Genomic DNA, 15566 nt, shown 5'->3' with positions numbered 1-15566 from the left:
ATCTTATGAGTGGGTATGGCCACACAAATAAACCATACAGGCAGCATAAATTTTCAGTTTATGGTAGTGCATAGTTTTTGAACAGATAAGCAGCGAGTGAATGATGTCAGAGTGAGGTCTAACAGGATTAGGTCTACTGCTGGCCAAGCCACCCACACACACTCTCTCTCTCTCCCTCTCTCTCACACACTCTCACACACACACACACACACACACACACACACATAGACACAAGGCAACTCATTAAACATTAAACACACACAGCAAGGCCAACAATCCAGACCGTCCACATCACACCTTTGTGGGCAGTAGTATCAGCTACCTGCAGTCAAGAAACAGCAGAAATCATTCATTGCTCTGCCATTCTGGGCCTAGATTACCATGAAACTATTTTTTCATGGATAGATGTTCAAGAGCCATTAACAAACACTGAGGTTTCAGATATTTAATCTGTGATACACCAGTGGATTCAGGGATAACAGCATGTTTGCACCAGTTTAAGACAACAGCCAGCAGTTTTCAACCCAAGAGCCCTAGTTTGTCTCAAGCTCATTATTAATAAAATGCCACCAGGCCTTGAAAGCATATTGCTCTGTCACTCAGGGCCTAGGTTATAATACCCGTCGGCTGTATGTAGTTAAATAATTCAAAATCATGCCTGAGGGACAGCCTGTCACTCTGACAATAACCTAAAAAAAAAAGACAAAGCTTATTGATGGTGACAATAGAGAACAGCCTTTCATTGGATGTGACAAGCTGCGAGCGCTAACTTCTTAATTCTGTCAGCTCTGTTTTTTTTTGCTATATTGTCACATTTGACACATTTTGTCAAAAATGTAGATCCGCTGAATGAGGAAAGATCATTTGCCGTCTTCGGGACAGAGCTCGCTGTATGAATCCGAGCAACGCTGGCTAAGCTGACACATTAAAAGCCCCCCATGAAACATTCACTACCTTATTAGCTCTAAGACATTAAATTTGACATGGTGAAATATTATTATACACTGAAGTGAAGGGATATTTTTGTGAAGAACCGCAATGTAGTCAGCCTGCTTCAAGCTAGAGTGTTACAATATAAGTGATACAGTGTACCTACTACTATGGGCCTACGTGGACCTGAACACGATAAAAATATCCAAGAAATGTGGTCAACTAATCTAATGATGTCAACATGCTGCCAGAATGGGCACAATACACTTTGATTCACCCTACTCTACTCTGTGTAGGCAAACTCAAATATTGCGACTAGATTATTTTGTTAAAGTGTGACTAATTTCACAAAAATAGCATCTACTACAGTAATGACATCACAACTACACACTTTAAGCACAAAGTCACAGTGCAAGACTGTAGAGAAAAAAAGTCTAATAAATTTGAATGAAAACAGGCCAAAACTAGACCTCTTACATAATAAAAACGTCTTGGTCAATCTTTTAGCTGACCGTAACACTGTGGCTTACATCATCACAATGCATGAAGTATATTCATGTAGAACTAGGCTTGACGACTTGTCCAAGTCACATGCTTCACAGTGTGAGAGGCAGCATAAGGACAGAATGAGGTTACAGGTGGAATTTCCCTCGTCTCTCCTTTCCTCCTGACGTCATATCCAGTGGTAAGGGTTTAGTGCTGCTGCCTAGCAATCAAACATGTCTGAGGAGGTGAAATTCAGGTGACAAGGCCTGGGGTGTTGAAACGGTAGCATAAAATTAAGGAACTTTGCACACAGCAGTTCCCCTACAGTCTTTCAAAAGAAATAGACCAACACTGTGAGGTATTTTCTCAAAAAAGGGAAGTGAAACAGTTTTATTTCTCTTTTCACAAGTTGGTTCCTTCATTTCTGCAAGTCATTTGACATTTCAGCTATCTCATACATTTGTTTATTTAGTCAAGGCACATGAACATTGCCATCTTGTGGTTAAATGTAAGGAACCAAATTACACTCATTTACACATAGGAGAATGGGTCATTGGCACAAAGATGATGGTCTCATAAAATGATGTTACTCAATCCTCTTGGCCCAGCCCACCGTGAAATGCACACCCATTCTTTCCAAGCTGGCTAAGATATGTACAGGTGTGGACACGTTACACTATGGGGTGACACCAAACCACATGGCCACCATCTTTATGCATCTATTCCATCATGTATCCTGGATAGAACAATTTCATATAATCTCTTAATACTCAGGAAACTCTCAACATAGTAACTGTCCAAGGAGGTTCGCCTATTTCTATATATCACCTCACTTGAATACCGACTTGCAAAAGAAAGCTGTTCTTGTATTGCCTCACCTGACTATTGCAAGGCCACTATGAAAGCTATTGGTCCATTGTGAGGCTGTAGTGGTGCTTTCTAAACAGCATAAAAGCTCAGTCCTTCTTCTTGTGCAGTCAAATCAATATCCAGAAGCCCATTAAGGCAGACAGGCAGATCCTACGCAAGGAGTGTGTCTCAGCCTGAGGTCTGAACACTGACAGGAGCCCTCAGCATTAAGTGGAGCACAATGCAGCACAGCTCTCCATTGTCTGTGGTCATCGTCACACTCCTCAGCTGCTCAGACTGCTGATGGTGACATCACTGTCACACGATAAGTACCAGGAATTTCATTAGCCACGACCACGCTCTTCTATTCCTAGTGTGTGCAAACACACGCCGATCGACTGCAACCATTTGGCGTATCGTTTTTCTTTCTGTGCCGTATATATAAATCAAGGCTCTGTCTTTCAAAGTTCCTCTTGTTGGGAAAACACCCTCCACTTGAGGGAGTCTGAGACAGTGTAGATTTATAGTGCATAACTGTCAAAACACAGCGAATAAGAGGGGCAAAAGAAAAGTATTTGGGCAGAAGCATGAGGGGATGTTTCTAATGCAAAGACACATGCTTGCAACAAACAAGAGAACTCCACACTGCGGGCAAAGTATATTTAGGAGGTCTTGTTGTAGATAATTGGTTTCAGTGGATTGAAGTTTCCAATTATCTGCCAGCCTCTGGGATGGGAAGGCTGCAGGGGAAAGGGGTAGTGAAGGGCTGGTCGGTCCAGCTGGTCCTGTCTCTAGTGGGATGGACAAGCAAAACCTCCAGACTCTTCCCTTTCCCCTCTGCGTCACGGCTCCTTTTCTCTGAAGGGAGCAACCACAGTCAACCAATGACATTCTGTTTGTATGTCCCATGATACAAGCATCTTAGCCCAAAAATGTAAACATCTGGCAAACATTTAGTCTCGCCACAGAAGAGGGTTGATCAACTAGTCAAGAAAACACTAGTTTGTGAGACACTGCAGACATACACTGTATTTGGAGGAGTGAAGAATCAGCATTCATTTATTCTTGTCCACTGACATGACAGTTCGGTGAATATTTGAGAACATGAACAACTCTCTCCCAAAGCAAGAAACCACAGAGCCGAGACTCTAATCCATGATTTGATTAACATGTACAGTCTGCAGCTGCTTCATTGACTATGAATGGGAGACACACTGTGGAGTCACAGAATGGTTGTTATGGCTTTTACATCCATAGAGTTTCATTTTAGATTAGGTAGCTGGTAAATGTCGCTGCCTGTTTTATAGTCCTGTAGATTGATGATGGTACAGCCTGATGTTTTCTGGTACTCATTTGTTTATCATTCTGTTAAACTCTGAATTGGGCCTCTATATGATTGCTCACCTTGGATTATGACGCAAGGGATAGCATCATATCCTGTGTGCTGATAAATGTCAGTGAACACCAGTCTGAACATGAAAATGTCCCCATCTTCCCAGTATGCATGCTCATACAGTCAAATTTTCCATCTTTTCCACATCATTCCCATTGGATGTGCGCATTAGTGTGGCATCACAGATTGGAGGTCAGGGCTACAAGATAGGAAAAATGTAACCAAGTACTAAAATTGGCACTGGCGTTCCTCTTTGTGTGGTTCCCATCTTATAATAAGTCTGTTCATAAGTTAGGCTACTAAGTATCTTATACACATGGATGAGCAGTTCATACAGCCATAATAGCAACTTTAACATACTGGTTTTAGCCTTCTTTACATAAAAATTAAACCATATTGTCAGGAGGGCATCCCTGCCGCCCTAAATGGACAAGACGTTCACACAGTGTCCAGTGTGTCCAATCAACACACACACACACACACACACACACACACACACACACACACAGCAGTCCAGTCACATGCCATTCGTGGTGCCGGCTCAGTGACACAAAGGCTAGGCAGAGCAAAGCAGTGGGTCATATATCCTGGGGGCTTCTCACATCATATGAGTTCAGTCAAGCTGGATCAGTGGTCGGTGGTCACACAATAAACTTTTCTTTGAGGAGTGTGTCAGATCGGCAAAGTGCACTGAAAGGCTTCTGTCACACGCAAATCACTATAATATACTACAGTATAACAACAACCCATTATCTGCTGTAGGTCCCAATTCTTTAATATGAGCAGCTCTAATGAGCTTGTAGGCCCATAAGCAAAACTGTATTTACTGTATTTACCTAAACACGCCCGACCAGAAGAGGCAATGTTGACAAGCTCCCATCATATTTACAACTATAAGGAAACAAGCATTCGTGGGCAACATTAAAACATGCCTAAACGGTACTCAGTGGACTTACCCTCGTAGAAGTTGACATCAGTACATTCATTGGCTTAATACATGGAAGTGGCAGTCCTCACGAAACACGACGGCGTTAAAAGACATTATTAGAGGATAATCCCTGGGGCTTCTTTGTTGTAAATTAGAGAGATGTACATCATCGCACACACACCGGCCAACTAGCCTACTACTCTCTCCCTGTGCCTGACACAAGGTTGCAGTTTTCCCCTACAGGGCTGATGCGTGGGGAATTCCTAGCAGTCACATTTTCCTGGGAAATGATTGGCCAGCTCCACAGTTTCGCTGTTACCAGCAACCAGCGTTAGTAGGCGAGACCAGAAAGTCAGGACAGCAGACCTATTAAGCAATAAGCGTCGAGGGGATGTACTTTACACACATTTAAAAACAACTAAAACATACTTATATACATATAAACATACATACATCGAGGTGCTTATTGCTTTTACAAAACGATAAGGGGTAATACACAGTTGTTTTAAAAAAGAAAGAATGTTCAATTGATCTTTTATTCTTAATCGTTAATTTTAAATATTACATAAATGTTATTCTAACACCAAGGCCAATATGTATTGAACTGTAGCTAAACAAACTGGTTGCTAAGCGACACATTGAATGGCGACTTTCTGGTGGCGTATTAATATTTAATTTAACTATTATGCGGTTACAGGTGTGAGTTTACTTTGCAACGTTTCGAACGCGACTCAGCCAATCACAGTTACAGACCTGAAATAGTTTATTTACATAGGTAATCAGTTTGCACAATATTGTTTGCACAGGAATATAAAAATTGAGATGGACCTGTTTAGACTTGGGTTTACAGTGCATTGTCCGGGTGGTACCATGGCAGTACAAGCCGTTATGAGATGAGAGCAGTTGAGGATACATCCTAACCGGGCGGGGTCTGGATTCTCTGGAAGCAATGACCGCGGGGTGGGCATGTCATAAAGAAAGAAAGAAAAAAGCCAAAGAAAACAAGAACGAAAGAAGTCTTTAAAAAAATAAATAAGCTACACCTATTAACTGCCATCAACTGCCGTCAACTGCCAGTTTCCATATATAGATGCTGTCAAACTAGAAAATGTACCTCCATCACGATACTAACGCCAACATCTTCATCCGCATTCTTCCGACACAAGTGTTCCCACATTAGCAACACATATCATCCAAAAAGTACGTTCCCATACCGGGAGTCGAACCCGGGCCGCCTGGGTGAAAACCAGGAATCCTAACCGCTAGACCATATGGGACAGATGCACGTTTTGTCATCATCCTGACTGTTTAATCCATGATTTAGGAGTTATTTGTGGTTCAATGTGTATGTGATATTGTATAATTTTAGATTAGTTTTCCTAATAGCTCATAAAGCTGTGGGTAAAAGTTAAGATTGCTACATCGATTATGTTATTTAGCCGACTCTGGGGTATGTATGGTGTGTATTTTACCACTCTTGGCAGCTAATCCCCATCTAGTGGTCATCCAATATGACTGCACAATAAATACAGGGTGCCTGGCAGAAATACATTTGTCAGTCATTGGTTTTGCCTTCACCTTGAAGTACTCACTCTAGATTAACCTGGGTTTAAGTGGCACTATTATACCAATCAAGTGACGCAAAAAAGGAATTTGGGAGAGAGGGAAAGAATGCCATCTCATATATTATGAGAGAGTGCTAAGAGTGCTAAACATATGACGTAATTTTTGCTGGAATGACACACGTTTAGAGACAGGTCTTCTTTTGTGAGAAAAAAATTTATTCTAAAATTACAGCAGGCTTGAATTCGTTGGTTAAATTAATCCGGTTTATTTGACTGTATCACATGTAATATGCTGTTTATTCGTGATTATATGTGAGTATATTTCGCTACAATTTAGGTCCAGTCGATGTTAACACCCCTGTCCCCTGTAGTGGTAGCACCCCATCATTTGAGACCAGTAGAGGCAGCCAAATATTTGACAAACTAGCAGCCGTTAGCTAGCTAATTAGGTTTTAAAAATAATACAACCATAAAATATATTTACTCAATCTTAACCCGCGTACGTTTATGCGCACGGTCCAGGTTTCCGTGTGAACAGAATGTCAACTCCAGCAAGACGACGTTTAATGAGAGATTTTAAACGGTAAGCGAAGAGAAAACAAGCGAGAGCGGTATAGCTAACATTAGCAACCTAAGGTTAGCTTGCTAGCGTTAGCCGAAACTGTATTGTAAACTACACTGCGCTGCGTAAAGTAGCAATACAAACAGAAATAGAAACTGTTACGGGTTGAAATCGTGTTTTTCTCTTGAGACATGTGTCCTAATTGTTGAATATCCACTGTAAGTTTATGTCAAAGAAGAGACGATAGCAAGTCGTTAACGTTAGCTGTTTCTAGTGCGCTGACACAAACGTTAGCAAGGCAGCCATGGGCAGTATTATGTATGTAAGCATATTTATTCATCATTTTTGCTATAATTTTTCGATATGTTATATTACTCCGATTATCATAGTAATGTTTTTTTGTGAGCCTTAGCTTGGAACACTTAATAAGTGTCTCAGAGCTATGAGACTATTGTAGGCTGTATTGTAATGTGAGGACACAGTCCGTGGCATGGGCAAGTGGCTCTCCACAGTCAGATGAAACTTTCGAAGTAACGTTAGAAATAAACAATTCAAAACCAGTCGGCACACACACTTGAAAGGGATTCGGGTGATCCATCCAGGCTGTTGCATCATAGAGATACGACTTTTGTCTCTGTATCCCTAGTTCGTATTCAAGAAACTCCCCCAGTCTGCCGATTTTTACATTAAAAGCTTCGCTCCATACCTGATATATACACGTGCTCTTGGTGTATGTTGATTTATAGTTGAAGTCCATGTGCGGAAGATTGTAGCAAACCCTGTAGATGTGAAACATGTAGTTGGCTAGTTTACCAAAGTAATCTTAACTCTAGAGGTTTTGTTGTATTACCTGACCCCTTCTTGTTTGTTTTTTGTCTGTTTTGTTTGTAAAACCATACCAAACATTTAACCATCGAGAGTTTAGTATGTCTATCAAAGGAGCCATTGTTGACTTAGGTGCCATTCTCTGTTTAAAATGACCTTTCGTGCCTTGTGATCACAATTGGTGAAACTAATCTGTGTATTTATTGTATCTTTCTAGGCTGCAAGAAGACCCCCCTGCTGGTGTTAGTGGGGCCCCATCAGAAAACAATATCATGGTATGGAATGCTGTCATTTTTGGGTAAGTCCATGTGAATTGTTTGAAAGCTATAACTGAGGGGGTTTTAGACATGTTAATAATCATGTATTCATTGAAGCACTTGCTGCTTGCTTTTGAACATGAAACTGTAAAAGTAATAAGTTTGTGTCAACTAGTTCTGCAGGCTTTTAATAAACTGGGATATGAAAAGTGTACAGAAGGGTCTTTGAAAATTGAGCCCAGCATATTGCAAGTTGATATATTTACCACCTGTCTGTTTCTTCTCTTTTAGACCAGAGGGAACGCCTTTTGAAGATGGTAAGTCCAAAGCTCTGAATGAGCCCAACGCTTTACCAAGTTAACCTGTGGCAACAAAGTTAAACTGCTGTAATGCACCTGCTCAGCCATACTATGGCAGTCTGTTGGCAAATATTCTAGCCTATTCCTAGCGTTATTTTTTACCATCTGAATATTCTGGGTTTTGGAAGTTCGATTGTACTGATTGGTAGGGTTGAGAGTAGATTTTAGAAAGTGTCTCGATTGTGGAGCAGGTGAGGGTTTGTCTTGCCAGGAAACTACAACAACTATTGATCAAATCTGTTGCATGGTTGAACTGGATTTTATGATTTGTAGTCCTGAACAAACTGGACTAATGTCATGTTGTCTTACAAGACCATAAGTAGTTCTAGTGGTCCAAGAAGGAATGCCTTGTGGTGTTTCACATGAAGGACTGACTTAACTCACTGTCTCCTTGGTCCCTGATGGACTCGTTCTACAGGCACTTGCAAAGGCACTTGAAAGTTTTGTTTTATGGGCACTCTATTTCAATATGAGTGTCAGTTCACTAAGTATTCACATGGCAACTCAGTTACAGTGGGGGACATTTTTTTTTCATAAAATGTAGGGGGAGAGAGGTGTTCCTATGATAATGTGATTTAGTGTGAGATCAGCTCACCATGTTGCAGAGCTTGGTGTACTGTTTTTGGCTGTGCATTTCAATTCATGCTGTGCTATTATATCTTACCCCTAGGAACCTTCAAACTCACCATTGAATTCACAGAGGAATATCCAAATAAACCTCCAACAGTGCGTTTTGTCTCTAAAATGTTTCATCCAAATGGTAAGTATTTGAGTGCCTGTGGTGTTAATGGTATAATTGCAGTAATTATCAATTGTTGCAATTGCAATAATTCCAAGTGGTTACAATTAAGCAGGTATTCAACCCTGAAAAGCTGACTTTTGTGTTCTGTATCCTCCCTCAAAAACTGACTTGTTTTCTCTACGCTCTTTTGCAGTTTATGCAGATGGCAGCATATGCTTAGATATTCTTCAGAATCGTTGGAGTCCAACTTATGATGTTTCTTCAATCTTAACTTCAATACAGGTAATCCTAACATTCACTGATACAGATTAACAGCTGATATCCAGACACAAATTAATAAAAGTACATTGCATGACAAATACATGAGTAGAGGGTGAATTTTTTTTTTTAAATGATAAAGCGTAATAAGTTTTTGTGAACAGTAATTGCATTATCTTAGTTTGCATTCTCTCCATCTCTTCCCTGCTACATTAAACGATGGAACCTAAATGATTCCTGGGGGGTAATGGGGTCCTAACAGTCATATTTAATGCATGTGAAAGCTACTCAGTCCTCAAATGACATCTGTGATAATGCAATAAAACTCTACTAGAAATCCATCCTCACTGCCATTCTTTGTTATTTATTCAAAGTCTTTACTGGATGAGCCAAACCCAAACAGTCCAGCTAACAGCCAAGCAGCCCAACTGTACCAGGAGAACAAGCGGGAGTATGAGAAGAGGGTTTCTGCTATTGTTGAACAGAGCTGGCGTGATTGTTGACCCCTGTGATTGTTCACAAAGTATGAACAGTGTCCAACCCGAAATCAAAAGAAACCACCAGATCAAGAAAACAAACCTTCTCACAGAAATAAAATGACACATCTTTAAATCCTTCTCCGTATATTTGTCTGTCCCATAGCTGTTGCTAAGTTTGTATGCTGTTGTGTTGTGGCATTCACCCCTGCAGGATGCTGTTGTTGGGCAAAGCGTATGTTTGTTAAAGTAAATGTACCTTGTTATATCTGGGTTACTTGCTACATGCCCCACCTCCCCTCTCCTTTTTTTTGAACAAAAGGTTAGCCAATCTCTATCAGTTGTCACTTTTGTACCCGTCTATTGATTTTAGTTGTGTTCTCCGCCACCAAGTAAATTCGTTGGATGATATGGTGATGGTTAACAATTAGATGTGCTTGCTGTGTGGTTTGCAGTGTAGATACAAACTGTTCATATTTTTAAAACAATAGTGGTCATGGGTGTTTTTCCTTGTGTTTCTATGGGCTCACTCTTTCCAGCTTTGTTTCTTTTTCTGCCTTTTAAGAGGGAATGGTAAGACAAAAATTAACCTGGCATGGACATCCATCCCTCTAACAAGTTGTTGACTCAATCAATGCCTTTGGGGTACATCAGACTAGAGTACTGGTCATTTTCTCTCGTCTGCACTTACAAGCCATGCCTTTGACTTAATGTTTTAGAAATGAGTGAACATGTATGTCTCTCTCAAACATGCATCCAGGATTCATACTGGTTCAAGTGTTTGAGAGAAAGAGACATTTTGTGCCCTTTCCTGGCACAAACCTTTTGTTTCATGCACAGAATTTCACAATGCTGACAATTTAAGGCGGTGTGAGCGCATTGCGGCGCTATTTTCAAATCTTTACATATCAGCTGTCATAACAGATCAGCTGATTATACTGTTTGAACAGGATGGTGTCTGTTTTCAGAGTATAAAACTTTGCACTGGTAACCCATGTAACAAACTGTACATTTTCTTATTGTAAATAAAAGAAATATACATCAGTTGTCTTTTGACTTCTCAGTGTATCAGAAAGTAAAAAATATACATCTCAACCAAGTGCAGCCTGTTATTGGTTTTAATTTATTCAGTTATTACAGCTGTGAAAACAAGCAGACAAGTTAACTACCCACATAAACCAACACATCTGACATTTAACAAAGATCACAGCTTACATACTTTCCATGTGAAGATAGTATTTCTACTCATGGAGGCAGCTTTGACTTTTAAAATGATCTCTAGATGTTGAAGAGCAAACAACATTGCAAGTAGTATTGTGGAATAGAGATGTATCAATACAGAGACTGGTACGAGCAGATTGTTACAGTTAGATGTTACCGCCTTCCTACTTTGTCTCTAAACCTCGTCTTGTATGTGTTAACCGTCACCAATGTTCACAATGCTAAGAACCAACAAGCAGTGAAAACATGTATATTCTGCCAGGTTCCTTTTGTAGCCAAGAAAACACTTAAGAAAAGTGGATTTTGGTGACAAAACTTATTTTAAAGTCATTTTTTAATCAAGAAATAACTGAAGCATCATCAGGACATGGTAGCACAAAGCACGCAACACAAGCTTGTGCAAAAGTGAAACAAATACAGGACCTGTGGAATGGCAGGAGACAAAACAAAGACAAACAAAAATTACGTATTACTTATCCAAAAGCCCCAGCTGAAGCTAAATGTACTTAAACTATATTTAATGGCAAAGGAATGCAGAAACCACTGTGGTGTTTCCTGAAAGATACCCATATTATTAATGTTGTACATTTGTCACACAAAAGTATAAACATGACTGTTATACTTGAGTGTTTTTTGTTCTGAAGTCCAAGCCAATGACAGTTTTTTTTAAGAGCTCTGCATGCAAATCAGTGAGAGGCCTGAGGTTTCACCAGCTCATATCGTCCCACCTGCCCTTCCTGCAACAGCTGACCAATGAGCTGGTCTTTGTGTACTTTGCGACTGACAACGAGGAAGCGTTGCCTACCCTGTCCATATGACTTGCTTCGTAGGCCGTATTTCTGAGATATCTGATGGATCTGCTTGCGTTCATCATTGTTGAGGTCAGTGGAGAAGCGCAGATCATCCTGTCGGTCTGAACTGGCATAGTTGCGGATGATGTCCTCAATATCACGCTTGCTGAGCTGATTTCCAGGTTTGTCCATATCCATGCCCAGCCCTTCTCTGGAGAACTGCTCCTTGACTTTAATAGGTTCTGCGATGCCTTCACCATCCCGACCTAAACCGCCACCCTTCCAGCCCATCTTGCGGAGCAGCTGGTTTCCAATGTTGTCTTCCTTAATCTCCTGCTTTGTGGCCTCCTCACCAGAGCGAGCCAGGATCTGGTAACGGGATATAGCATCACTGTGACCCTCCTTCCTGAGGTTGGATTTCACCACAGCTTGTGTCTGTCTCAAGGTGGCTAAGGCCTCCTCTGCTGCAATGTGTTTAACAATTTTCTTGGACCCAATTCCTGCTGCTACATACTGTCCCTCCAGGTAAACCTCACACCTCCAGCGATGGTCAGGTAGAACAGTGAACTTGTAATCAGCAGCTACTTTATTAAACTGTGCGGTGTCATTGATGATACAAATAGCATTATCAGAGTTTTCCAGGATAACCAACTCACTCAGGTGCTTCTTCCTGACCCCCTGTTGTCCAAAGCGTCCACTAGAGGGATCTGATTGATAATTTCCTCTGGAGTACTGTGATTGTTGTTGTTGCTGCTGCTGTTGTTGCTGCTGCTGCTGTTGTTGTTGCTGTCGTGCTGCCTGGTTCATGCGAAGTTTCCTTACTGCCTCTTCAGCTGCCGCATGCTTTGAGCTCTTCTTTGTGCCCCTGGCCTGAGCCACCAGCTCATCCTGCAGGTAGACACTACACAGCCAAACACTACTGTTGGGGACTAGGTCAAACTTGTAGTCAATCTTCATGCGATTAAAGGCAGCAGAATTGTTGAGTATGCAGATGGCGTCATGAGCATTGTCCACAACCACAAACTCCGTCCAGTGTTTCCGTTTGTCAGGCTCGTATTGGCCCTTTGAGCTGGGAGTTGGCTTATCCTCTGGGTTACGGAGTGCAGGTAAAAAGGCTGGGGTAGGGCTATGCATCTGACATACCACAATGTCATTGACAATCGAGTGTCTATATTTGCGTTGCACAACACGAACCTCAACTGGTTTCAGGAAGAGTTTAACCGCCTGCTCAGAGGCGCGGTCCCTAGCCCCATTTTTGCTGCCGGAGTATCCAGTCGCAAGATACACACACTGACATCTCAGTTCACAGGCATAGCCGTCCGTTGGTACTTTTCTGTTCTTCGGTAGGTCAGCTTGAGGAATATCTTTCAGGTTGACATAAATATACTCAGGATTGGTCTTGCAGGCCTGGATGCTGCGGCTCAACATGAAATTGTAGTTTGGCGAGTCACTTCCAGTCATGAACATGGGATCTCTAAAAGAAACAGCCAATGCCGATGCCACATTGGTGATCAGCCTCTGCTTCTCCTCCAGTGTTGGCTGAGATATAGGAAGAGGCTGTGATGACGACCCTGACTGAGAGGTGGGGCTGCTCCGGCCTGGGCTGTTGTAGACTCTGCTGAACGGCCTGCTCGACGAAGGCCGGTCCTGATGACCATAGCCTAAACCTTGACGTCCTGAATCCCAGCCACCTGATCTGTTCCCTCCTGCATACCCATCGTGCCTGTTGGGCTGAGAATAGGAATCTGAATTCCGCGAGCCGTGGGCTTCATACTTAGCTGTGTAGTCCTGCTGTGTTTTTGTCATATAGTTTGAGGTGGATCCCCGACCTCCATAGCCTAAGCCACTTGTACCACCTGAGGATATCTCTCTGTCTCTATCCCTGTCTCTGTCTCTATCTCTATGGGAACCCCATGAGTCAGAACTGTATGATGGCACTCTGTCAAAAGCAGGTCTTGTGGAGGAGCCCTGAGCTCTGCTACTGCTGCTGTAGGACGGGTGTTCAGAGTCCCACTGTCTCGCACCGTACGTCTCGCCCCTCCTGCGCTCCTTATCATTTTCCTTCTCGTCAGTGCCAGACCCCCCGCTGCTACCACCGCTGACAAAATGCACAGGCTCAAACCGTGGTCTGGAACCAAATTTCGACACAGGCATTTTCCTCATTGGCTCTTCTCCTGCAATAACCAAGAGACAGGTAATAGTTAGGAACCCAAAAGGACATCAGATGTGAGTATGATATTTACAACTGAATCTATCATTATCTCAAATGGGACAACACAACAGAGTGAATGTGTTAAAGTGAGATCACCACACACAAACTAGACAAACACTCACTGCCATCAGATGAATTAGGTCTCTTTTTTGCTTCAGAACTTGGAATTGGGTCAAACGAGGGCATTTCGCCAATGTCAATCCCTTCCGCCATCACCAGCTCCTTCCAAATTAAATTCGGGCCATACCTGTTATTAAGGCAGAAGGTATTATTAGTCTGACATGAAGACGGTGGATGAAACATGCATGCATAAACTGTGCAAATAACGCATCTAGCAGAGGACTGCCATCTGTACATAATGAGTTAATATTCCATGCTGCCCATAGAGGCTCCAAATATTCACTGTAAAACAAACATCCCATGCCTGCAGAATGAGTGATCAAAATGCTAATGCGGACCTTGAACAAAGCATAGAAAATCGTCATTATGTTTAACTTCGACACTTAATTTGGCAAGAGTATATCTAGTTGTTTCAACCTAGATTTCGTGGTGCCCAAACCAGGCCTTGATACAGAGTGACGCAGTAGGCCGACAGCCCAACTGGCTCGTCCATCTCTTGAGCGGAAATGTGTTTGTCAAGATAAACCGCTACAGTTAGCAAACATTAGCATGTGCGAATAACTGTATCACATTCTTACCTCAAGGTGTAACCCTGGGTCCGGCAAAGTGGTCTGTCCTTGAGCTGGCCAATCGACTATACAATTGTTTTTGTGGTCAACCGGCTATTATAAGCTTGCTAGCTTACAGCTAGCTACCTAGTGGTTTTACTGGGAAGCTAGCTAGCTGCCTCTAGCCTCTAGCTAACACCAGCCCCCCTTCAACGGCGACTCGGGCAGCCTTTCTATTTACTTTTCTGTATGAATCCGCCTGTACATGGCGAAACCTACACTAACGTTCACCTGCTGTATGGGAATCACCAAGTCAGATAGTTGAATAAGCACTCAAGACGCCCGAGAAGCTACAAATACTCCGTCAACTTTCAAGAAGCGTCCATTTTCTGTCCAACTACAGTAAAATCATGGCGTCTTGTCACCGCACTGGCCCATGATGCTTTGCAGTCACGGCACCAGTGGGCACAGAGCGCACAGAGGCTAGAGTCCTAATGTACTGTGAATGCATTCAGTTTCAGTTTACTTCATATTGTCAGTGAAACTTACTTTGTTTAAAATAAAACGCATAGCATACCATTATATCATGTAGCCTACCTCAAAAGGGTCAGTTGATAAGTCAAGGTTGATGTGCAAATTAATCAATCTAATTGCAGTGGGGATGAATTAGTCCCAGGTTCACTCTGGAGTTTCAGATCCAACTCTGTCATGCCACCTGCAGAAGTTCTCTGATGACTTCTCTATTCTAGCATGCATCAGTATTATGGGATCCTATAGTACCTGGTGCATATGAACAACAAACTGGACTGGGCAAAATCATGCAAAGAATCACTGACATTTTTTTTAAAAATAATAATGAAAAAGTATAATGCATTTTTCATGTGTAGGCTGCATATTTAGTATTCATTCATTTTGGTATGTACTACTATTATTTTGCACACCCTGTATACATGTTGTAATTCATATATTTCATGTTTCAGTTATTATCTTTCTACTTAAAATGTTCTATACATTGTGATATTGTAATTGCTGGTTGTTTTATTT

General features: G+C 41.8%; 3 protein-coding genes and 1 non-coding gene across 5 annotated transcripts in view; 1 reads left to right on the top strand and 3 right to left on the bottom strand.

Moving 5' to 3' along the window:
* Nucleotides 1-4789, bottom strand: part of elf1 (E74-like ETS transcription factor 1) — a 38393-nt gene extending 33604 nt beyond the window's left edge. Inside the window, exon 1 of the mRNA XM_071539537.1 lies at nucleotides 4615-4789. The gene's annotated coding sequence lies outside the window, so the exon portion shown is untranslated. The remainder of the gene's footprint in view (nucleotides 1-4614) is intronic.
* Nucleotides 4790-5791: 1002 nt separating this feature from the next.
* Nucleotides 5792-5863, bottom strand: trnae-uuc (transfer RNA glutamic acid (anticodon UUC)). Its single transcript has one exon. It is a non-coding gene; the product is annotated as a tRNA-Glu (tRNA).
* A 688-nt stretch (nucleotides 5864-6551) lies between these two features.
* Nucleotides 6552-10667, top strand: ube2a (ubiquitin-conjugating enzyme E2A (RAD6 homolog)). Of its 2 annotated transcripts, XM_071539532.1 has the most exons (6): nucleotides 6552-6734; nucleotides 7756-7836; nucleotides 8087-8112; nucleotides 8825-8914; nucleotides 9090-9178; nucleotides 9529-10667. In XM_071539532.1, exons 1-6 carry the CDS (start codon nucleotides 6691-6693, stop codon nucleotides 9655-9657), a joined length of 459 nt encoding a protein of 152 aa, XP_071395633.1. In that variant the 5' UTR covers nucleotides 6552-6690; the 3' UTR covers nucleotides 9658-10667. The 2 variants fall into 2 exon arrangements, with proteins under 2 accessions (XP_071395633.1, XP_071395634.1); XM_071539533.1 differs by lacking the exon at nucleotides 8825-8914.
* Nucleotides 10668-10740: 73 nt separating this feature from the next.
* On the bottom strand, nucleotides 10741-14927 carry nkrf (NFKB repressing factor). The gene is made up of 3 exons (XM_071539535.1): nucleotides 14553-14927; nucleotides 13977-14101; nucleotides 10741-13816 (listed from the first exon to the last, which is right to left on the bottom strand). Exons 2-3 carry the CDS (start codon nucleotides 14065-14067, stop codon nucleotides 11538-11540), a joined length of 2370 nt encoding a protein of 789 aa, XP_071395636.1. The 5' UTR covers nucleotides 14068-14101; nucleotides 14553-14927; the 3' UTR covers nucleotides 10741-11537.
* Nucleotides 14928-15566: the final 639 nt, after the last annotated feature.

This window comes from Centroberyx affinis, unplaced genomic scaffold (genome assembly GCF_046629955.1).
Source record: "Centroberyx affinis isolate AG114_WGS23_722 - 3 ecotype Tasmania unplaced genomic scaffold, CSIRO-AGI_Caff_v1 ptg003466l_1, whole genome shotgun sequence".
Taxonomy (NCBI): domain Eukaryota; kingdom Metazoa; phylum Chordata; class Actinopteri; order Beryciformes; family Berycidae; genus Centroberyx; species Centroberyx affinis.
The sequence above is the reverse complement of the archived record's forward strand: the minus strand, read 5'-3'. Positions and strand labels throughout refer to the sequence as shown.